Consider the following 23,653-nt stretch of genomic DNA (forward strand, 5'->3'; position numbering starts at 1 on the left):
ATTTCCCAAATTTCATGTCGCATCGGTCGGTTCCTCTCTCCGGTTTATGTGCCTTATATGGGTGTGCCGGGTATTCTAACAATCCTCGCTTATCCTCATCCCTCGAATGGTAACGGCTACTTGCGATGCCGAGGTAGTTCACATCTTGCCCCGTGGCCTCAAGTATGGAGCATCACAATATAAGCCAATTCCTACGGGCACTCCAACAAGGTTTGGAAGTTATTCTAATCCGGCTGGATACACTCTTAATGCCTAGGGAACTGTTGGAGGTGCTACTGGTCTTGATGATTCAACAAGAATGAAGTACAAAGATGGCAATATATATGTTCCAAACCCACAGGTAAAGCATTTTGTTCTACTTTCTTTTCCTCATTTTTCAAAAGCGTATATAGATATCAAAGTAGGGAAAGAGAAGTTTGATGGACTGCAGTTAATTGTGTTATGATGATCCTGGACTTCTCTAGCCAACATTAGCCCACATATCTTTTTACGTGTTTAGGCCATTTAGTAGCTGAGATTGCAAAGTTACTGAACTTGTAGAAACTCATTTTAGTGTATATAAATTTCTTATTAGGTCTAATATAAAAGATATAAGTTTCTTTATCTCACACCTTTTCTGCTTTGCAATTGAAATGGATAATACACAAGGCCCCACTCACCCCTCATTGCATTCATTCCAAAGATGAACTCACACGGAGTTTTCCCCGCATTTGTGACTCACAATCCTTAGCTAGATAATTATTTCTTATTTACGAAATGTTTTTCATATCATGTTCAAACCTTCATTTTGCTTTTAAATAACCAAAATTTTGTATTGAAAGAAAAAAAAATGACAAATTGAAAGTGAACAATGTGTTTGTTAATGGTGTAGCATGCAACTTAGATCATATAACACCATACAAATCTATGCATGTCTCCTGATCCTGAGGCAATTAATAATATCTTTTAAAATATGGTGTTCATATCATTGGTGAACCAAACATTTAAAATTATATGGGTAATTGTTTGGTGAAGAAAGGGTAGGATTAGACAATCACCCCCATGTAGCTGGTATCCGTAAGCCGAGTTCTTAATTATCTTAACTTAATTTGTCTGATTTTGGTCAGATTTTTTGGAGCAATTGTTCTTTTGATTTTGGTTCTTCTCTTTTGATCTTCATTGCAAGTTATCATATCATTATCTATTCTACTTATATAAGAGGCTTGATGAGCCGCCGTTCATGCCCTTCGTCCGCAATTTTGTCATTTTTTGTTTCCTGAAATTTCTGCCGTAGTTTTTCTACACATGTTCATGTTATTTCTCTCCAGCTTAAAAAAAAACTGCTCAACTTCGATCGCCTCTTCCTTCACCTAAAAAAAAGAGAAAAACACTCTTCACCCATCAAAGAAATAAATTGCCATAATTCATTTTACAAATACTATTTATTAGAAATTGAAGGTTGCCTCTTGACCCCATCAAAGAAACGAATTGCCTTCAAGGTTAGTAATAAACTTTGAAGAAAAAATGGGCATTTTGAAGTAAGTTTAGCTTTGGGTGTAGTGCATAATGGATTGATTTAGTACACAATGACTGATGCGTAGGTAGCATAGTAGACTTTGAATGACTGAATTTGTTACACGCTTTGTCTCAGGTGCTAGCAAAAGAGGGAAAAGCCAAGGCTCTTGCCTTTGGTGAGATCGACAAAGCTCATGCAGAGAGGCAGAGAAGAATTACAATTTTGCGTGTTATTGTAATGCATATATGTTTTGTAGAAGCATAAATTTTCTTCAATGGTGCTAATACATTGTTTTGGAAATATATCTCACTTTCTAAAATTTTATGGTGCTTTTGTCTTATTTAAACACATCATGCACCCCAAGACATACAAAGCATGTTATGTTCACCAATTTAGCTTCCATTTCTTGAAAAGGATTACTATCTCTTTTTAAGTAATTGATACCCGATAAATAACTTCATATCTGAAAAAAGTCGAAAGACAACTTCGATCAACACATGCATTCTCCCAAATAGTCATGCGGTTTATGCCGATACCGACCGTTTCACATTGGCTTATGAGGAGGAAGGTCAGTCAATACTCTGCCAATGGTAGGTAATGCAACTAATGGCAAGTAAGGGTAGGTAATGTTGTATTGTAGTTGTTTATAGTATGATAAAAAAAAAAATTGTTCATCGTGAACTATCAATGTAGCAGGTCCGGCCGCAGGCGGACTAATTGGCTAGTAGTTTGGAAATATGGATGTTACAACTTATGATAAGCTAAAAGTGGGTATGTGGCACCTTTTAGCAGCTCCCATTGGACATGTTTAGAACCGGGTCGGGCTTAGGCTGACCCACCCAAGTTAAAAAGCCCATCTATAAAACCCAAAACCCTAACCCTTTTTTCACCAGCCATGTCAGAGAGAAACCTTGATCATGGTGAGTGAAGTTTCCATTCAAAGCAACTTACTTTCACTTATAAAATAATAATTATATTTGTCTTTTGCAGGAAGATTTCCAACACAATCTACGTGTTCTGAACACAAATGTGGATGGGAAAAAAAAGATCTTGTTTGCTTTGACTTCTCTATCAAAGGTATTGGTCGTCGTTTGTAAGAAAGCCGATGTCGACATGAACAGAACAAAAGGTACTTTGTTTTTTCCATAGTGAGCTGATATTCGTGTTTTTAGTTCCATTATAGCTAGTGCTCAAATGCCTGTACAGTTTAATAGCATTGGCCGGTATGGTTTGGTTGTTAGTATTTGTATAACTATGGAACAAAACCTTTGTAGTATAGATAAGTTTTGTCAGAGATAACTATAATAGACAAATAGGATTATTTATTTTTTTTCTATAACCAGATGACAACATACGATGGTACAAGGTTGAGAAAAAGAGGGGGAGGGAGTTGAATATGGGTAGACCCGTTTTTTGTTAAGTGAAATGTTTCTTAGAATGGTGTTGTGAGATGATTTTAAGGTAATTGTTCAGTCATATACTCCCTCCTTGGAAAGCTTTAAATTTAGTACGAGCTGCTATGTACAAACAAACATACATGGCATCTGTGCATAATGATATCCTTTTGTGGTCGAGTGCCATTTACATATTATTAAGGAACAAGCATAAATAACATTTTAGTGGAGAGAAGGGCATGTTTTACTCTTTTGGGGATCAAACAATTTGCTTGGGTTGTAAGGTGGGATGAATGACGTAATATATATTTTACTATTTCTAGAGACTGGCTGACGCGTTCAGTTGTCTGCGTCTTGCTATATTATATACATTTTATTCTCTTAATAGTGATGAACCATTTATCATTTTCAATATTCTGAAATTGGCTTAATGATGGTGCAGAGCTGGTGAGCTTGAGAACTTGATGGTGATTGTTGCGAATCCTCGCCAGTTCAAGATCCCCGATTGGTTTTTGAACAGGAAGAAGGATTACAAAGATGGAAGGTATTCTCAGGTTGTCTCCAATGCTCTGGACATGAAACTGAGGGATGATCTCGAATGGCTGAAGAAGATTAGGTTCGTTCTGCTTTTTTATATCAAGCAAACTGTATTATATATTATTATTTAAAAAAAAAAAACCCAATTCTTATGGTTAAATATTTAGATTTTGCCAGTCATACTTGTGCTCACATAATATAGCCTTCTATTTAAGGGATCTTTGTTTCTATATTATATATATCCTATTAGCCACTGTGTTCTGCTGCAGGCATATAAATAAGTTCTAATGTTCTAAACCCCTTCTACTCAGTTACATAGACCTTGTTTTCACTTTTTTACTATGAAAGGGTTTAATAATGGCCGATCCAATGGGTCTCAGCATAGTATTATATGCGAGTACTTAATTTCACCCGGCGTATAGTTTTCTTGGGCAGCCTCAAGGGTTAACATGTCTTTTGTTGTGTTTTAATTCAGAGAACTGCCCTAAATTCTTCTTCTTTTTCAAATAGATTATAGAAAATTTATCCTTACCAGAAAAGATACCAGCGGCGAAAATGGGAAAAGGCATCTCACAATGTGCCATAACTTTAGGGGATACTGCATATGATACTTGTTAAATATGGTCTTAGCTTATGCCACTAATTTTTCCAACCCATATTAGTTTTGTTGTTTTCTTCTATTAATTAAACGAGTTTTGGTTTTCTGTACAGTTTCTAGTTCTTGAAGAAATTGTACAATTCAGAATGCTGAAAATGTGATTACATCTGTGCTGAAGGGACTTTCTTTTTGATGCATAATGTTATTACTCCAATAAATTTCACATTCTTTCTGACGGATCTATAATCTATACTGTATATACTTAATCTGAGGAAAGAGTAAATGAAAAGAAAAATATACTCTTCGTGATTACCATGAGAGTTTTAAAGGACTTGCATGTAGGACATCTGTGATTTGGTTCTCAGTGTATGTGGTGTATTTTGTCAACTCATAACATTTTCTTAGCATCACTTATCAATAAGATAAGTGAGTCCGATTCCTTGTTTATTAGTTTGATGGGTTTGATAATGGCCGATCCAATGGGTCTTAGCGTAGTATTATATGCGAGTACTCAATTTCACCCGGCCTATAGTTTTCTTGTGGCAGCCTCAAGGTTCGACATGTCCTTTGTTGTGTTTCAATTCAGAGAACTGCCCTAAAATTTTCTTCTGTTTCAAACGGATTATTCAAAAGTTTTCTCTATTAGAGTAACTCCAACTGTAGCAGTAAATGGCTGCTATCCCCTGCAATACTGATAACTAAATGGCATTTCGATCTCCAAAGGTTCAAAGGCTCACACACTAGATGACTTGACATACGAATCTTGAAAAAGCCACATATTAGAAAAACAGCTATATAAAATTGAACTAAGATTCCGATACGCCAAATGATTTGGAGTTTGACTCGAGTAGGATGGTTTATATGCCAACTCATATGGCCTGTGAGGTTGTACCATCTGCTGCTACCCCCTTTAACTCATCCTTAAAAATAGCCTAAAATATAGGGATATACGGTTTTGCAGATAACAATGTAACTGAATACCTAGATGGTTGGAGGTGGGTTCCCTCATATATAGCTGTTTGGTGATGGGTTGGAGTTAGTATTAGAGAAGATACAAACAGTGGAAATGGGACAGCCATTTCATATAAATATATAATGCCATGCTTTTAGGCGCCTAGACGGGCTAGGCGCTAGGCGCTCCCCTACCGTCCAACTACCGCCTAGTGTTTTTTAGAACATTGCATATAATGCCATGCTTTTAGGGGATACTGAATGTGATACTTGTTGTCTTAGAAACAATACAAATGGTGGAAATGGGAAAGTCATTTCATAAAATGCCATACCTTTAGGGGATACTGCGTCTCTGCATGTGATACTTGTAAAGTATGGTCTTAGGCTCTCAGCTTATGTCGCTAAGCTTTCAACCCATATTTTTCGCTTTATTATTATTATTATTATTGTTATTTTTTTTTTCTATTAGTTAATTGTGTTTCAGTTTTCTGTATGATTCCTAGTAATTGAAGAAATTATACATTTTAGCATACTGAAAATGTGAATTATATTTGTGCCTAACAGACTTTTTTTGATGCATAATGCTATTACTCTGATAAACTTCACCTTCATGGTGACTGGTTTATAAACTATACAATATATACATAGAGGCCGTTAGATTTTTGTGTTTGAAAATGAGTCCGAATCTGATTGGTTGATTGGAGATAGAAGTCTTGAGATATTAGGGATGTTGGAGATGAAAAGTTTGGTGGAGAGAAAACTCTCCACAAAGAGAGATAAAATCTGATTGATAAATCAGCAGAAAAACGAAGCTGATTAGTTTCTTCAGATGTTCACACCATCACGGAGAGTTTTCTCTCCATCAAATTCTCCATCGTGAAAAGTCCGGCTACCACTTAACATCTTCTCCCTCTAACCAGTCAGAGTCTGAGTCAGTTTCACATTCAAAAAACAAAAGGCCCCTTAATATGAGAAAAAGAACAAAAGGGAATAAAATGATACTGTTCTTGACTTACATTTTTAAGGAAATGCACATGGGACACCAGTGGATACATTTTGAGTGTATTTTACTTGGTAATAAAATAAGTGAATCTCATTCTATGAGAACAAGATTCACAAAATATTTTAAATTAGTGCAATTTGATGAGGACTAAATTTAGGTTTCTTCATTCTACAATTAGTTTTAGATGTATCTGGCCATTACATTTTAAATTTAACAATGTATCTTCTTGTTTCATTTGATTCGAAGCAGACCCAGATGGGTTATTTGGACTATTATTCCGTTCTTTGTCTTGACTGGTGCCATCTCATGATATTAATCTGCATAGTAGTATGATTTTCTTGTCTTGGCAATTGAAATTGGTTTCCCCTCTCCTCTCCTCTATTCTATTAATATTGCTATTTGGTATCGCATTTTTTGAGACAATGTCGTCCTGATTTCTACTTGTAAATTATGTTGGGATTTTGTCTGCCTTATGTGACAGTATATAGGTTCTCATCACTGATTTGGATGTTCTTTGTGCTGAATATTTACTTACTCTGTATGGCTGTCGGCTCCTGAAGTCTTGAACTAATCCACTGCCAAAACATTGGGATTGAAGTTTGGTTGCAAATGCCTAGCCTTGTATCCTCAACTGCCTTTAATGCTATTTTGATCTGCCTTTAGGGTTTGTTTGAAACCAATTCCAATGGTTTGTAACTTTTTGGGAGTTTTGAAAAGCACAACCCAAATGTGGGGAAGCAGATTCGAATTGAACTCAAATAATTTTGCAAAAGGAAGGTTAGAGCTTATAAATGGTCCTAAATGTAACTTTAGATTGTTCGCTTAAAATATACACAGCAATTTATCATATTCTTGATAGCAAATTCATCGTGCTTTGTGTTCAGTTTTAATATATTCTCCAATATCTAATGTCATGATTGATGTGAATGTGATGGTGGAGTGGCAGCTTGTTTTTGACTGTCTAGTATCAGTAGTGCGTTATTTATTTATCTTCTTTGGACGTCAACTAAGATCATCTTTTCCTTATTGTACAGGAACCATTGTGGTCCTCGTCATTACTGGGGTGTTTGGGTGCGTGGACAACACACCAAGACTACTGGTCGGAGGGGAAAAACTGTTGGTGTCTCCAAAAAGCGATGAATTTGGCTTACCTGCTACTTGGGATTTAGTGTTCCTGATGCCATTTTTGGTTGTTCTTGGACTTGAATTTTGAAGGTTGTTGATGTCAGAATTTATATGAAGTGGTGATTTTGTTTTGATGGTAAAGTAGTGAAGACTCTTGTGTCAAGTTTTATGTCTAATGTTGAATCTGAAGTTTTCTGATGTCCTAACTCCTAAGGCGAAATTAGAAGAAACTCTCCACATATTAAAATCATTTATCCTTATGACCTCATTCATTTTGTCAGGGCACCCCTTGAAAGGTGGACGTCTCAAGAACATTGTTCTTGACCACTGCAAGTCTGCAAGGCGTCTAACCAAAACTTTCAGAAATCTATGCATTTTTTGAAATGAAAGGTTTAGTCAAATTCAACTCTTGTTGCAGACTCATTACTGAAAGAAAATTAGCCGTGACATTTTGAATCTTCAATGACTGGAGATTCTCGTTTGTTATATTTTCTTTATCTTCACTCAGACAAGGAATCCTAGTGTTAATCCTCAGTGCAGTTTGCCCCCAACCAGAAGTTGTTTTTGCGCTTTGAATCCTATACCTCCCGAGAAAAGATTGGCAACCCTGCCGTTGTGCCAAGGGAGAAAGAGAAGTGTTTAATTGCTGATAGAAAGATAACTAGTTTGTTGTTCACTTTCCATCACAAAAGACATCTAGTTTGTTGTTCAGAGAATCAGAGGTCTTCCTACAATTTAGCGGGAAAAAAAGGTCTTCTTACGGGCTGGGAAACATAGTACATGTTCTTCAATTCTCTTCTCAATTGCAATTGATATGAACTGAGAGTTCTAAACTTGTAATGAGGATGTAACTTAATATGCTTCTATTTGTTGTTCTCTTTTAAGAAGAGGAACACAAAAACCATTTAATTTTGCAGTTTCATACTGGTTTTTAAAATTGTGGAACATTATTCATAACCACTGGTTCCTAGCAGGTATTTTCGGTTCCGGTTTTTCATTCTGATTATTAAAAAATTTACTATTTACACACATTTTTTATTGATTCTATTAAAAAATATGTAGTAAAAACATAAAAATACCGTCATAAACGAGTTGGTTTTTAAATATTGATATAAATAATTATACTATTTAATAATAAAAATTAGTAAAACTATATATTTAAATAAATAAGTTATATTTTTATATTATTTATAACATTAAATATTATAAAAATTACATATTACACTAATTAATATATTTTAATTTTAATAATTATAAAAGAAAGTAATGTGATGTTGTGTGGGATTAATTTTTCCTTTTAAAAACAAGAGTAAAAATGGCATGTGCCGTCCCACTAGCGTAATAATGAACTAGGTAGCTAACTAATATATAAAAGAATGTTTACGTCCATTATGATTATTGATAAGAGAAAAGTGAATGACATGTACTACTCAAAGTTTAAAACCACACTGCAAAAAGGAAGAAAAAACTTTAAAAACGCTGTAGCACCTTATCCACCTAACTTCCAACTCTACTCCTTTTCTATGTCGGCATTACACGTACACAAACCGTTAGTTAAAAAACACTCCGCACTCCGCGCTCACCTGAACATCACTCTTCACACTCCTACTTTTCCAAACATACCCACCTTCTTTAAAGTCACGTATCTCCACGTGTCATTTTCTAATTACTCCACGTAACCACTCCGTACAATTTTCCCTCCATCTTTTACACTTTACCAACTTTTATCTTCCCTTCCCCACTAACTCCCTCACTCCTTTGTTTTTTTCCCCTTCCTCAAAATTGCTAGGGTTTCAAAAAATGGGTTCAATTGCAATTCCAGGTGGAGGAATTATTGAAGAAATGGTAACACCAAGTTTTGAAGAGTTTCAAAAACAAACATCATTAATGACAAGTTGTACTTTGTTATGGAAAGAGTTGTCAGATCATTTCACTTCACTAGAACAAGATCTAAAGAAGAAATCTGAAGCATTGAAGGTAAAGATTCAATCTTTAGATACTGTAACTAAACAATCTTTAACTGTTTTAGAGAAACGTGAAGTTAGTATTGATAAACATGTTGAAATTGCTGTTAAAATGGTTGAGAAATATGAAAAAGCTGCTTTAATTGAAGTTAAGAAACTTGGGGATGAAGGGAATGATGAGGATTTGGGTGTAAAGTTGAGATCTTTTTGTGTTAAGATGGATTTTAGTGAGTTTTGGAAGTTTGTTACTGGGAAAAAGAAGGAATTGGATTTGCTTAGGGTGAAAATTCCGGTGGCGTTAGCGGAATGTATTGATCCAGCTAAGTTTGTGTTGGAAGCGATTTCGGAAGTTTTTCCAGTGGATAAGAGGGATGGGAAGAGTGGTGAGAGGTCAAATGATTTGGGTTGGGCTTGTGTTTTGGTACTGGAATCGCTTATTCCAGTTGTGGCTGATCCTGTTTTGGGGAATTCGCGACCTTTGGTGACTCCTAAGATGAAGGAACGAGCGAGGAAGATTGCAGATGTTTGGAAGGAGAGTTTGGATCAGCGTGGGGGAATTGAGAATGTTAAGACACCGGATGTGCATACTTTTTTGCAGCATTTGGTGACTTTTGGAATTGTGTCAAAGGAAGATATGAATTTGTATCGGAAACTCATTGTGGGTTCTGCGTGGCGTAAGCAGATGCCTAAGCTTGCTGTTTCGCTTGGTCTCAAGGATAAAATGGCCGGTATTATTCTGTTAATTCTTGCTCCATTCATCTATTGTATTTTACTTTATGTTTAAACTCAAGTTAGTAAGGTTCATTATGCGAAGAAAATTAGTGTATGATCCTTGATCTGCTTTGCATAACTTTAATCAGCGAATACAAGAGTTACTAGAATAGGTTGGGAGTATATAGGTTTTTCAACTACTTGTTTGGGGATCTCAATAAGGGATCTTAGTTAGAAGTTAGAGTGACCAGTCAGGATATTGCCTTGCACGAACTGCATCCTTGAAAGTGTATTTTTGTTGTGTAATGTGTAGAATTTGCGACAGAGTCAAACATACTGATATATATCTTAGCCAATTTAGTTGTTTCCAGAATTCCAGGTGATAATAAGTTAGTATGTAGATAGTATGTTGGTACCGAAAGACGATTATTTCACAGACGTTTACAAGCTTGGGGTAGAAAAATTACAGACCAGAATAAGGATATAACATGTTCATGATACTTGTTGAGGTGGTCATGGTTAATTGCTCTATCCCTGGGGAAGGATCCCTGTGGTGACGGAGCTTTTGGGCTTATAATTCATTGCTGACCATAAAGGAAATGATAGAAATAGAATTGTTAGAACTCCCAAGGCATGCATAATGCAGATTAGAGGAAATATTTTGATATACATTTGGGGATGAGGCTGGGGTCAAGGAAGTTTCAGTCAATAGTTTGCAGGTAATTCAGCTTTGAGGAATTACAAATTCCCTTGTAACTGCTGTAATATTCCAGAGAAACGCTCTACTCAAGAGGGCCTAATAATTTCTTTTTTGCTTCATGAACTCATATGAATGCTAGCCCTTCTCCGGGTGAAATTTCTATTCATCTTTGCATTTCATAAAGGACTGCTGCATCTGTTTTGTATGCGTCATGTATGTTTCCTTTCAGGTGGTTCAACTGATTTTAAATCATGTTGGATCGCATTACACCAGGAAATGTGATCGGTATAATCTGGTTAATTGATTTGGTAAAAGTGTTTTAGTCATGTTAATGCATTAGATATTAGTTATTTCAAAATTGACGACTTCCAGTTCTGTTTCTGTTATGTACTAGTTTGGCATGAGTTAATTTCTTTCAAATGATGAGTATGCATTCTAAAATACTAAACTCAGTTCCATTTTGAAGAATGTGAAGTTTGCCTTGACTCGCAGACATGATTGAAGAATTGATCAGCAAGGGACAACATGTCGATGCTGTACATTTTACTTTTGATGTGGGACTTGTGGACAAGTTCCCCCCTGTCCCCCTTCTTAAAGCTTATCTGAAAGACTCAAGGACGGCAGCAACTTCTATTTTGGAGGATCGCAGCAATGCTGGCCGAGCTCTGGTACATCATTTTTCTCGTGAACCCAAATTTGGACTTCTAGTCCTAGATATTTGTATAAAAATTAACTTACAGTCCCTTCTTTGAAGATTGATTTTGAGTGGACAGATTACAAGTTTTACAGCATGGTGCTCTGCTCAGAATATTACCATTGGGTAAAACAAAAGACTTTTTGTGGTTGTGCACCTGAAAGTTTAGATGAATTTTCAGTATTATCATTATCGACTATTTTTACAGTTCTACCTATTTCTTTTCTGCAAGCTGTGCCGAAATTTGACCGGCTTCTCTTTTAACTGGCTGGGATCTTGGAAAATGATGCATATACTTAATGAGTTGAGTTTCATTGGGAAGACCCCTTCCAATCGAGGGACAGGGAAGTGTGTAGTATTGTCAAAATAGCTTCCCAGTTTTTTGAAACTCGTGTGTTGAAATTTCTTCACTTGTATGACAGTTTTGGTCGAGGATATTTTGCTAATCTGCAACTTATAATTTGTTTAATTGCAGAAGATTTAATTTGTGCATTATTTTGCTCCTTAGAGGTGAACAAAGAGATTGATGCTTTTCTGATGCTTGTTGCAGCTCCTTGCAGGACGCAAAGAACAGTCTGCACTCCGGGCTGTCATCAAGTGCATTGAAGAGTACAAACTGGAGGCTGAGTTCCCTTCTGAAGGTCTTCGTAAACGTCTTGAGCAGCTCGAGAAGACAAAAGTTGACAAGAAAAAGCCTGCTGCAGTACCTGCGAACAAGCGAACGCGTGCCAGCACTTGTGGTCCCATGCCTCCAGCCAAGGCTGGTCGTCTGACAAATGCATATGTCTCTTCTTTCCCAGCAAGAAGTCCTACCTATGTGCCCTCACCACCACATTCTCAATACCCATCTGCGGTGTCACCTTATGGCTACGAAAGACAGCATGCTCCCTCCATGTATGGAAGCAGGAGCCCACCAGCCATTGTGTACTCTCCAGAAGAAGCTGCTCCGGCGATGCTTGGGGGTTCATACCCAGGAGCTCCCTTGAGTTATCCGGCATATGGAGGGTATGGCAATGGTTTAGTAGCAGGCTACCCACAGGCATACTACCGATAGAAGTGAGAAATCTGACAATGCTGAACACTCTCACAGCGTGATAACTCTTGGAAAATGGTGACACTGATGATGACCCAATCTCATTTACTCTTAGTGGTTTGTTTGTAACCAATCACTAACTACCTATCGTAGCCACTAGCCATGTGTGTTATTATGTCTTTGTTAATTTTGAACCTGTATTTGTAGTTTTAATTCAACTTGTAGGTGGTTGTGTGAACTATTAGTTATGACTGTTTAGCTCTAATAAAAACTTCAGGAGCACGTCTGTAAGTTTATGTTTTTGTCTTGCAGCAGGGACTGTGTTGGGGCTGGTATCTGTTTTCCTCCAGTTTTTCTATTAAAAGATAGGGTTCCTACTAAAAGAAGACACTTTTACGGGGTAAATTAATCTGTCAGTATTTGCAGGTTCTTTGAATGGTTCAGTTCGCTCCATTTATATCAAAACCCCTGTTAATTGGATATATGATTGATACTGACTTGGCAGATCGCTATGTAAATGTGAAAATGTATCTCCTGATTCCTCAGGGCGATTTAGGAGGGATTACTGGCTCGTGATCTGAGCTTGTTTTTAAAACCAGAACTATATCTATCCCATATGGTTTCTGATGATGGAGCATGGTTTGTCCACCCATAGTCTGCGCGCGGGAGTGATTGTTGAATGAGGAAATACTTTGAATAGTAATCAGAGTTAAGAAGGTTTATCAAAACAAGTCGTCTACCCGAAAAAAGATAAAAAATTCAAGTAGTCTACAAGAAGGTGTCTGTGATACAGCATTACCAGTCGACATATAATCTCGAAAAGAGAAGGAAAAAGTACTTCAAGTGATGGAGAAAACAATAAATTTGTTTTATAATCTGCGTAAGAAAAATGTTTAAAAGGGGGAATCTGATAAGCTAGTATTCTCAGCTGCAACAAAACACTAGCTTCTTCGTTTGTGTAAGGATTGACTAGCGAAAGAATTGAAGCCATCTCTATGCTGATGCTTTGATCATATCATGGATGACTATTGTTCCAGCCATTTCGAGTCGTCTTGGCCTCTTTCCATTTCTCACCGGCATTGACTAGTCTGATTATTCCGAGTACAAAAACAATTACGCCCCATATTTCAAGAAAGGCAATGTATGCCAGTTTCCACCCTTTCGCAGGTTCCAAAAGGCGTAAACCTTCAGAGATCTCGATGATTCCCAAAATGAGTATACTTAAACCTATAACTAGGTGGGATTTGGCCCAGTAAAACCTCAACTTATGATCTTTCTTTGGCCTCAGACACATGGCAACAAGCACCTACATTTAAAACAGAACGAAACATTAGAAAAGTACTCTCTCAAGTGATAAATACATGTTTTAAAATTTATGCACTTGGTATATTGTTGGGTTTTTCAAGTTTTGAGTACCTGAAATGAACCAACGGTGAAGAGGACAATGGCAAGGTTCCTGTGGACGTTGTGCTGAACACCAGAAGAGCTACCAAGTTTTAAACCAGTTACAAATCCAGCGAAACCAAGAGCGTACCCAAGACCCATGCAAGTGGCGTGAAGATAAAATCATGCATCACCACCAATTGACTTTAAGGCCAATCCTGCGATGACACCAACTGGCATCAAGATTCCATAGCCCGCACCATTCAACAATGCGTGCACCTAAAATTTCAGTTCAACTCCAATTAGATCATTATACTTCTAATAGGTGACCATTGGTACCTTTAACTTGTATAGACCATTCCATGCCAAATTTGTTCAGGCCCATTAGGTGTGGGTAACCGGCCCAAAGTTGGGCCAACATAATTTTAGGTTGTGCATTTTCCCAATTGTTCCCGGCATCTGAATTTCTGTTTGACACCAACTGCAAACAAAAGGAAGGTAAGCTCCTTTATAGTCTATACAACTTGTTAAGGGTCTGTTTGGGATTCAACACATCATTAACCCGGCCTATAATGGTGTAGTTCTGATTTTGCATTTGTTCATAAGGACATGTAAGTTGTTATGCTGCTGGGGTTTAAGCAAGATGAAAATCCAAGAGTGTGTGTATTAACAATCATTTGTATTCTTGTCTCAGTAGCAAGTGCATCAAACTACTGTTATGTCAATTGTTTCTCTAGTAAATAAATAGGTTTTGATGGTTGTTAAATTACGTTAAGGAAGTCTATCTAACAGCTAGATATCTTTACTGGTGCATATGAAGCAAAAGCTAGTATTTAGAGTTGATACATGTGTTGGTATTCTTGTACATGAGTGGTCATCTATCCAACTGCTAGATATCTGTAATGGTACATGTGATACAGATGTTGTGTTCTTTCAATCAGGCTAGTATCTGAAGTTGATACCTAAATGGAGATTCTTAAATGGTCGGAATTTTAGGATGTATAGAGTTAAGATTTTGACTCCTATAAGTTTCCTTTAATGTTTCCCCATTTTTGTTCAGAATGATGACCAGCAAAGGTGAAGGTGATGTTAAGGAACCAGTAAATGAGCAGGCAGTTGCCAATCTTTATGGTACAATGCGGTCTGAAATTAGCCAACTTCACACAAAAATCACAGAACTGGAGATGGAAGTGAGTGAGCACTCATTGGTGGTTGGAGCCATACAGCCACTTGATCCGTCCAGGCGATGCTATAGAATGATTGGAGGTGTGTTGGTGGAGAGAACCATCAAAGAAGTTCTGCCTGCTGTCCAGCACAACAAGGCCGGCCTTGAGGAGGTAATTTCTCGGCTGAACGAAGCCTTAGAAAGGAAGAAAAAGGAAATGGTCGACTTCGAAGCGAAATACAAAATAAGAATAAGAAAACCAGAAAACAATGTGAAGGACGATAGCAGCAAAAAAGAAGGTTCTGCTCAGGGGGTTCTTGTTGGTCCGGCTGGTGCAGACGAATAAGTGATCACTTCTATGGGGGTTCTTTTTCATCTGTTTCATCTTTTCACTTTTTAATGAAAATTCTGATTGTGGCCTATCTATTTTGTTAGTGTGGTATGTGCTGTAATCTATTTTCGTCATGACTTTCGCCTATGCTATGTTTTTCTTGTTAAACCATATTACTTTTAGTAAGGATCTGGTGGCCTTCATTGCCAAACAATTTTGATGTGGTCTCTGCCGCAAGTCTTGTTTAGTGATTTTCTTTCTTTCTTTCGATGTGGTATTTACTGATTTTTACAGTGTTACCTTTGGTGGATATGTTTTGCTAAGAGTCCGGTGGGTCGACATTTCTGTCAATGTACTTCCAGGGCGGACTCTTTTGTGATGCTTCTGATGTTTTCATTTTCTTATTATTGATTGAGATATGTCTGGCATGTTATATTCAGGACGTTGATGTTGGCTACTTCGGAATAGTCCTAGCTTAAAAATTCCATCTTTTTATGCTCACAGCTGGATGGAATGAGATTCTTCTGTTGTTTGGTAATTTATTTGGACTGAAAATGGGAAAGAGAAAATCATAATTACGAAAAAAACCAAATATTAATGGGCTGGGTTTGCGAGTTGTTGTTAGGAGAAGAAGAGTAGAAAAATCAGCAAAACAAGAAAAACCCTTTTCTTTTCCTCGTCCTCAAAAGCAAAGCCATGCAGCTCTCCACAGTGAAGCTCAATTCCAAAGCCCCACTTTTTTCTGCGCCTCAAAAGAGGAGTACCAGCTTCTCGAATGCTGTTTTCCTGAAATGCTATAATAGGAAGGGAGGTGTAGTAGCATCTTTATCAACTACCCCATCAATTGTTTCGGAGCAGCAGCCGCCGATAAAAGATTTGTTTCAAGAACGTGTGGGTCAGTTGAGTCAAGTATCCGGTGTGTTGGGTTGTCAATGGGGTGATGAAGGCAAAGGTAAACTTGTCGATATTTTGGCTGGTCATTGCGATGTTGTTGCTCGTTGTCAGGTATATCGTTATTTTATTTTTGTTCTAATTTATTTAATTTGTTTAGTTTTTTCTTTAACTGTATTATTTATATTAGTATTGTAATTGTAATTTTTGTATGTTAGCTAGTTGATTGGGAAAATGTAGTCAAAGAATTCATGTTGTCTAAGGTGGCTCATGACAATAATTATAGCTCAATGACTCTATATCTGGGCGAGAGTGTAACTAGTTGCAAATAAATTTGTAAAATGCCTAGTGAGTAAAGGTAGGACTACTAATGTGTACTAAGAACATGTTGGGTAAGAAGAACTGTGGGTTGTGATATAATTCTTTGTTATCTTGAAATTACAAGTAGTAAATGAGCATGATGAATTGAGTGTGTATATTAGTTATTTGTTAAATATAGTTCTTCTTAATGGATTTTGAATAGTCTATATGAATCGTATGCCTTTTTATTCGAATTATGATTCAGCTTTCCATCGTTTTACCAATTGGAATAAATTTCAATTTGACCACATTAGGCTAGAATGATATGTACGTGAATGCACGGATAGTAGTTGGATAAAGGGGGCCGAGGGAGTAGGTACATATATACATGTTCTGCTTGTTCTTTAGTACTAAATCTATGTTTTCAAAATTTCAGGGGGGAGCAAATGCTGGACACACCATCTACAATGACGAGGGGAAGAAATTTGCTCTTCATCTTGTTCCCTCAGGAATCCTTAATGAGGAAACTCTATGTGTTATTGGTAATGGGGTTGTGGTGCATCTACCGGGATTATTTAAAGAAATTGATGGTCTCGAGTCTAATGGTGTTTCCTGTAAGGGAAGGATATTAGTATCTGATCGCGCTCATTTGTTGTTTGATTTTCATCAAGTTGTTGATGGGCTTAGAGAATCCGAGCTTGCTAAATCCTTTATTGGGACAACAAAAAGAGGGATAGGGCCTTGTTATTCGAGCAAGATGATACGGAATGGGATAAGAGTAAGTGATCTGAGGCACATGGATACCTTCCCTCAGAAGCTTGATCTTTTGTTATCAGAAGCAGCTGCACGATTTAAAGGGTTTAATTACAGTCCTGACATGCTTAGGGAGGAAGTTGATCGCTACAAGAGATTTGCCGAGCGGTTGGAGCCCTTCATTGCTGATACTGTTCATGTTGTGAATGATTTCATCGGACAGAAAAAGAAGATATTGGTTGAAGGTGGTCAGGCAACTATGCTAGATATTGATTTTGGCACTTACCCTTTTGTCACTTCATCTAGCCCCTCAGCTGGTGGCATATGCACTGGACTTGGCATTGCTCCAAGAGTTCTGGGTGATCTAATCGGAGTAGTAAGTATACTTGAATTCCATTTCCCTGGTGTTGTAAAACGACGTAATGTTAATCTGGATACACCTTGAATTCGAAATCTTCTTATGCAGGTAAAGGCATACACCACAAGAGTTGGCTCTGGTCCTTTTCCAACAGAGATCCTAGGAAAGGGTGGTGACCTCCTCAGGTTTGCTGGGAAGGAGTTTGGTACTGTTACTGGTCGTCCCTGACGCTGTGGCTGGCTTGACTTAGTTGCTTTAAAGTTTTGCTGTCAAATTAATGGTTTCTCTTCCTTAAACCTTACCAAACTTGATGTCCTTTCGGATCTTTCCGAAATTAAGTTAGGTGTATCCTACAAACAAGTTGACGGTACACCAGTTGAATCATTTGCCTCTGACCTCAGTGTTCTTGAGCAACTTAAGGCAAGCATTTATATCCCAATATTTTTTCCCCTTACATCATAAGTATTAGTTGTATGTAAGTCTAACTAGTCTTGCTACTGTAATGTGTGTTTAGGTTGAATACGAAGTTTTACCAGGCTGGCAGAGTAATATTTCTTCTATTAGAAACTATGGCGAACTTCCTTTGGCAGCTTGGCGATATGTCGAACGGATTGAAGAACTTGTTGGTATCCCTATCCACTACATTGGCATTGGACCTGGCCGTGATGCAATTATAATGAAGTGAAGCCTAATAAAGCTATAGAGGACATTCTTCATGGCGCCGAAAGAGAAACTCCTGTTTGGCAGGGCTGGTGGAAAAATATTTTTAAAGTTGCATTTATGTTCCATTACTTAGAATATCTGTTGTTTTACGGCGGGGAAGGTTAACCATTCTTATCGTCAATGAGTTACAACTTACAATGTTTTGAGCTGATCACTCAGGTACTTCTTGTTATATTTTTGTTTTCTAGACTAGCTTGAGTATGAGTTTAGCTTTCTAAGCACATTAGTTTGTATTTGTGGATTTTGAGTTTATGGGTTGGAAGCTTGGTGTCATGTCTGTTTGATTGCTCAATTGCATCATAGTTGAAATTTACCCGGTTTCTGCTGCAGTTTTTGGATTCTGTATCGTGTTTGAGATTTTGCACTTTGTTTCCCAGTTAAAAACCGACTTCGTTAAAGCGCCTCAAAAGCTACCACAAAGGCAGATGAGGGCAGGTGAAGACCAATTTAAGTGAGACCCACATTATACTAAAGAAAATCTAATTCCATATTGAAATGAGAAGGTATATAATCGTCTTTTCCTATAAAAAAGAAGAAGAGAGAGTATCTAATCGTCTGAAAAACACATAGATGTTATGTTTCAATTAACTTAAGGTTTGACATAAATGGGTAATGGGGTTTGCTGGATAAGTCCTAACAAATTAAGGTTTCCAACTTCAACATTTTAACCTCACGTGTACATTAAAAGCTTAAACTCGATGTTCCCTACTAACACCGCACCTGCTAGTCTCGTTCTTGTGTGAATTAATAGCAGCTAGTAATATCTACGGTTGGAGGAAACAGAAGCCAAAAGCAAACTACTCTCACGAGCAGTTGAGCTGATCTTTGCTGCTAATCACGGTGTTAATTATTTAACCGTACAAGGTTGGCACCACCCTATAGAAATGACATGTTTTTCAAGACACATTTAAAGACTGCATCAAAAACATAAATAACATTATTTCACTCTAATCAGGGTCGTGATCAAGGACTGTAGGGTTACCCCTTGGAGATCAATTTGGTATGAATATTTATGTCAACTTCATTCGTCCGGGGTGAATGGGTGATTTTATCCGGACCGTGCGCTTCTTTGTAATTGTTATTTAGTGTCTTGTTTGAATGAAAGTTTATAGGTGTTACATTATTATTTACATGTGTATGAATCCCCATTGTGTTTAAACTTTTGCATCAAACCTCTCTGAGACTCCGACCCAGTTTTTCGTTCCTGTATTAGATATTGGCTTACAAAACTCATTTTAACAAATTATAGGAAGACGTAAATCACGTGTCAGTAAAAATTCATATTTCTAACTTAGCTTGCTATATTCTTATCTGTAAAAGCTTTTTTTTTTTTTTTTCGATAAACCTTATCTGTAAAAGCTGCAGCCACTATTGCTCCATGCCTCTATATGTTTCACTATAGAAGTGGTGTTATATACTTGTAGTATTGTATCAGTCCACAGGTAACCAAACATCGGAAATTTAAAAGTATAGTTTTAGCTTAGCTTTCTCCACACATTTTGTATTGCATTTCATGAACCTTGCTTGGTAATTGGTATCCCAGGAAATACTGGTTAACAGTTATGTATTCAATTTTGTCCATACCATTTCCTGTTTATGATAAAAGTTCTCTAGAGAGAGGAAAGGTTGAAAAGAAATTATATGATTTTCATTTATAAGTTTTAAATACCATTATACCAAGTACCAACTCTGTCCAAATCAACTTGCTACATTTTATAGCATAGTTAAGAACCCAACTGTTGCGTCTTTTATGCTCCAATCACCATTCAATGCAGCTACAACAACAGCATAAAATCCTCTCTCTGAGTCTCCTCCAATCCTTCATTGCTTCATCTCAAGTGTATAGGTTGTATTGGATACACCCAAACTCCCATAGACACTCACTCAGCTGAACTTTACCCTTTTAACTTTCAACTTCTCACTCTCCCACACACAAATGGTGCACACTGCACCCAAACCAAAGAGAAAAATGCCCAGAATTCTTGGCAAAACAGTTCACTTTTGCTTCTCAAAGACAAAAAGCACCAATCCAACTCAATTCTCTCAAACTCCGTCCACTCAAAATGATCAGAAATGTCCATCTCACACTTCAACTTCATCGAAAAACATTATCCCACACAAGCTCAAGCACATACCTACCATCTATGACCTCCCTTCGTATTCTCCCGCTTCAATATCCTTCACACCATGCACCTCAGAGATCTTCTCATCTAACTCAGATTCTGACTCACACATCACCTCTAAGCCTCCCGATTTTTCTACTATTTTGGCTTCTCAACGTTTCTTTATTGCTTCACCAGGCCATTCTAACTCCATTGTCGACTCAACTGATTCGAACTACTTACCAGAACCTGAAGCACTCATTGCCGGAGGAATTCCTATTAGGACTCACTCGCCTAATCCTTATATCGATTTTCGAGAATCCATGGTGGAAATGGTTGAAGCAAGAGAGCTATTTGATGTTAGAGGTGATTGGGATGGTTTGCATGAGTTGCTCTTGTGTTATCTTGCTTTAAATCCTAAAGACACTCACAAGTGTATTATTGCTGCTTTTACTGATGTTCTTATTAGTCTTACTTCCAAGGAATCTCATCCAAGTCATCGGAAATCTGATGTCTCCGACTACTATTCAGTCGCACGTCATTGATGTAGTTGAAAATTTTGCATATAGATGTACTCCATTATGAGAGGACATCGTTTGTGTCACACAAGTATTTTTATCAAATTTTCATAGCGTTACATTTTGTCTTTTGGTGGGATTGTTTTCACGCAACTTAGCATTCTTCATTGTGTATGCTGCTATTCTGTCTCAATTACTATCAGTAATCTTCCAACGGAGAATTTCAGTTGGTGGGATTGTTTTTGTCCTGGTTGGTTTTGTATTTGGTTGGATACCTGGATGTACAGTTTCATTTCTGTCGTGTGTGTCTCTTTTCTTTGTTTGTGTTTTTTGTTTCTTAACCTTAGCTTACACATGGGCCACCCAAACAGATCCCTAGAGAGTGAGATTAACTGCCACAATAGAGCTTTGATGTCTCATATCTCATTTGTTGGCGTACATCTGCAATTACATATTTGTGTTAACCAATCTATTTCTCTTCACTTGATTTGCCTCTTTGGTGGGACGGTTAAGCGTGATGCAACTAATGCAAGTGAACAGAAGCAGTAATAATGTGCACCATTTACTCTTATCATAATTGAGGGAGGTTGTCAAGTTAGTTAATTAGTGGGGTAGACCGTAGACTGATAGAGATGTAAAGTTTCTATCCTGATTTAGGCACTAACCCCAAGTCCCCAAACATAAGTCGCACGTGGAACCTATTTCAAGTTAACAATAAAACGGATGATGGTGCGATGATGTGTACACTCTAGAAATTCTAGAGTTGGTGAAGTTGTGTAGCAAATGAACTATCAGGTTGATGTCCCGTAGTCCTAACTCCTAAGTAGAAAAACTTACCAATGGCAATGGGAGAAGGGCTCAAGGCAGTTGCTGTTGCTCTGTTGTACTACTCTATGCAGGTCAATTATCGGGAATTCGGGAGAACAAAAAAAATATCTATGCAGGACTGCAGGTCATGATGTAGTGCCAGATGGCTGAGATGGGTATCAATAGAATGAATGGGCCTAAAAACTTGTTGCATGTCCCGATGTTAGGATGATGGTGAGATCACCGAGATGATATCAATAAAATACTATTGTCACCATTGTCCATTTATAAGGGATACAAATAACCAGGACTAGACCCCTAAGGCTAATTTGATATTGCTTGAAGGAAGATGACAAAGGTTCTTTACCCAAAGTCAATCACAAAAGCAACACGCAAAATTATGGAAACATTTTTTTTTGTTTGAAAATTATGGAAACCTTGTTCCATTTAAATATTAACAGTTTTTTAGATTTCCACCTCCCTACAACTTTGCCAATTAGACTTCCACCCAGATCTTTCATTATCAGACCTCTATCCCTAATTTCACAGCAAGACCAAGTCAGCTCTTACTGACTACATTCCGTCCGTTTGCTGCATGTGCAAGTACACATCTACCCCCCACCAAGTGAAATGACCAATAAGCCTTTTGACTCTCCCAAAATCAAAACCCATCCAATTGCCATGTGGCATCATCACAATCCATTTTATCCAACGAACATAAATTTTTTGCCTAAATGACGTCGACTATCCTTGCCCACCTAAAATACCCAAACTAACCTCACTCATGTTTGCATCAACATGTGTCATCATCCTAACCAAATCCATCAACGGTGGAGAACATTTCATGCACAACACGTCTCATTAGCATTGTAAGAGCACATTTTCAATGGCACATGTTCTTAGCTAAAGAAAAATCGTTGAAAAATGTAGCTATCTTCTTCATTGTGAACTCCAACATGCATGTATGACTCCATCTTGACAAACCCAACTTTATCTAGTTTACTAGACAAATCCATCTGAACAATAACTCAAAAACTCAAAGCAAGTACACTAAAGCAAGTAAGTAGGTGGTAGCTGGTTTACTTACACGTGATCGAACAAAAAACTTAAGGTAAGTTGCTTAAATTTCGCACCTTTAATTAGTTTTAACATGTTTTTAGGTGGTTTAAAGTGTGTCAAGTGAGAAATGTAAAACTTTTATGACAATGTTTAACTTTAATGATAATGTTATTGTTAAAACCCTGTGTTTGAGTACATTCCATTTAAGTTTTCGTCATTGTAACATGAGTTATTGGTTGTAAGTCTTCTTGTTTTTCTAACGAAAGGGAGGGTAAGTGAATGATTGTGAGAAAATAGATGGTTGTGAAATATATGGTGGATATGGATGAATTGTAAAAGTAAGAAATGGAAGAAATGAGAGAGTAGGTTTATCACAACATGTATGGGTGGAGTGGGTTGGTATAATCACACAACTAAAAATGAAAGTATTTGGTGGCTTTGTAGGTAGTAATTTCATACTAGGAAAATTTAGAAAATCATGAAGCACAGGAGAAACAAGAGGGTCAAGTGCAAACTCAAGGTTCCTTCGAAAAGGTGGAGGGCAGGAAACATTGATGGAAGTTGAATGAGTGACAGGATAATGTGAGGTGGGTGAATGGTGTTAAGCTAGAGCTCTTAGGTCTATATCATTAGAATTTTTTAGATATGCAAGACATTCTTCAATAGGTGGGTTAGAAGAATCACTGGGATATTGTGTGAAAAATTCTTCTTCTGTCATGGCGTCAATGTTTGAACTTCCGAAAGAAAGAAATTGGTGCATCTGATTATCAGGAAACGTGTTGTCGAAATAATCTTGAGCTATACTCTCGATCATGCTAACCTCCCCATCTATAGACGAATCTGGTAAATGTTTCATCATTTTAAAAACATTTACCTCAACAAAAAGATGGCAAAAAGACATGGATATCGAACCATCGCGGCAGTTTATAAGCGTGTTGGCAGTTGCCAAGAAAGGATTCCCTAAAATGATCGGAACAGAGTCGTTAGCTACTTCTGTATCGAGGATACAAAATCAGCAGGATAGTCAAAATCCTGAACCTTAACAAGCACATTTTCAA

General features: G+C 37.3%; 3 protein-coding genes, 1 long non-coding RNA gene and 3 pseudogenes across 8 annotated transcripts; 6 read left to right on the forward strand and 1 right to left on the reverse strand.

Moving 5' to 3' along the window:
• Positions 1-206: 206 nt before the first annotated feature.
• LOC147518160 (uncharacterized) lies at positions 207-1,814 on the forward strand. The gene is made up of 2 exons (XR_015214008.1): positions 207-340; positions 1,631-1,814. It is a non-coding gene; the product is annotated as an uncharacterized LOC147518160 (long non-coding RNA).
• A 509-nt stretch (positions 1,815-2,323) lies between these two features.
• LOC147518161 (small ribosomal subunit protein uS13z/uS13y/uS13x-like) lies at positions 2,324-7,353 on the forward strand (annotated as a pseudogene). Its single transcript, XR_015211719.1, has 4 exons — positions 2,324-2,415; positions 2,486-2,624; positions 3,332-3,505; positions 7,013-7,353. The product of XR_015211719.1 is annotated as a small ribosomal subunit protein uS13z/uS13y/uS13x-like (transcript).
• Positions 7,354-8,810: 1,457 nt separating this feature from the next.
• Positions 8,811-12,501, forward strand: LOC147518162 (FRIGIDA-like protein). Of its 3 annotated transcripts, none has more exons than XM_086590092.1 (4): positions 8,834-9,795; positions 10,971-11,146; positions 11,233-11,298; positions 11,405-12,501. In XM_086590092.1, exons 1-4 carry the CDS (start codon positions 8,904-8,906, stop codon positions 11,540-11,542), a joined length of 1,272 nt encoding a protein of 423 aa, XP_086446218.1. In that variant the 5' UTR covers positions 8,834-8,903; the 3' UTR covers positions 11,543-12,501. The 3 variants fall into 3 exon arrangements, with proteins under 3 accessions (XP_086446216.1, XP_086446218.1, XP_086446217.1); XM_086590091.1 differs by having other exon boundaries at positions 11,381-11,706; XM_086590090.1 differs by lacking the exon at positions 11,233-11,298 and having other exon boundaries at positions 8,811-9,795; positions 11,723-12,501.
• Positions 12,502-13,220: 719 nt separating this feature from the next.
• On the reverse strand, positions 13,221-13,750 carry LOC147518163 (cytochrome b561 and DOMON domain-containing protein At4g12980 pseudogene; annotated as a pseudogene).
• An 899-nt stretch (positions 13,751-14,649) lies between these two features.
• On the forward strand, positions 14,650-15,298 carry LOC147518164 (prefoldin subunit 2 pseudogene; annotated as a pseudogene). Its single transcript, XR_015211720.1, has one exon. The product of XR_015211720.1 is annotated as a prefoldin subunit 2 pseudogene (transcript).
• Positions 15,299-15,649: 351 nt separating this feature from the next.
• Positions 15,650-18,438, forward strand: LOC147518165 (adenylosuccinate synthetase 1, chloroplastic-like). The gene is made up of 4 exons (XM_086590093.1): positions 15,650-16,089; positions 16,712-17,404; positions 17,495-17,806; positions 17,901-18,438. Exons 1-3 carry the CDS (start codon positions 15,781-15,783, stop codon positions 17,612-17,614), a joined length of 1,122 nt encoding a protein of 373 aa, XP_086446219.1. The 5' UTR covers positions 15,650-15,780; the 3' UTR covers positions 17,615-17,806; positions 17,901-18,438.
• A 1,317-nt stretch (positions 18,439-19,755) lies between these two features.
• On the forward strand, positions 19,756-20,848 carry LOC147518166 (transcription repressor OFP13-like). Its single transcript, XM_086594736.1, has one exon. The coding sequence runs from the start codon at positions 20,046-20,048 to the stop codon at positions 20,754-20,756; it is 711 nt and encodes a 236-aa protein (XP_086450862.1). The 5' UTR covers positions 19,756-20,045; the 3' UTR covers positions 20,757-20,848.
• The last annotated feature ends 2,805 nt before the right edge of the window (positions 20,849-23,653 follow it).

The sequence above is a fragment of the Coptis chinensis genome, chromosome 2, assembly GCF_015680905.1.
Source record: "Coptis chinensis isolate HL-2020 chromosome 2, ASM1568090v1, whole genome shotgun sequence".
Classification (NCBI taxonomy): Eukaryota; Viridiplantae; Streptophyta; class Magnoliopsida; order Ranunculales; family Ranunculaceae; genus Coptis; species Coptis chinensis.

Excerpts from the sequence above, each read along its gene's own strand:
- LOC147518165 (XM_086590093.1), top strand. The coding sequence starts at position 15,781 with ATGCAGCTCTCCACAGTGAAGCTCAATTCCAAAGCCCCACTTTTTTCT. Across the intron at positions 16,090-16,711 it reads ATGTTGTTGCTCGTTGTCAG|GGGGGAGCAAATGCTGGACA; the intron begins GTATATCGTTAT and ends TCAAAATTTCAG. Across the intron at positions 17,405-17,494 it reads TGGGTGATCTAATCGGAGTA|GTAAAGGCATACACCACAAG; the intron begins GTAAGTATACTT and ends CTTCTTATGCAG.
- LOC147518162 (XM_086590090.1), top strand. The coding sequence starts at position 8,904 with ATGGGTTCAATTGCAATTCCAGGTGGAGGAATTATTGAAGAAATGGTA. Across the intron at positions 9,796-10,970 it reads TCTCAAGGATAAAATGGCCG|ACATGATTGAAGAATTGATC; the intron begins GTATTATTCTGT and ends CTTGACTCGCAG. Across the intron at positions 11,147-11,722 it reads GCAATGCTGGCCGAGCTCTG|CTCCTTGCAGGACGCAAAGA; the intron begins GTACATCATTTT and ends TGCTTGTTGCAG.
- LOC147518166 (XM_086594736.1), top strand. The coding sequence starts at position 20,046 with ATGGTGCACACTGCACCCAAACCAAAGAGAAAAATGCCCAGAATTCTT.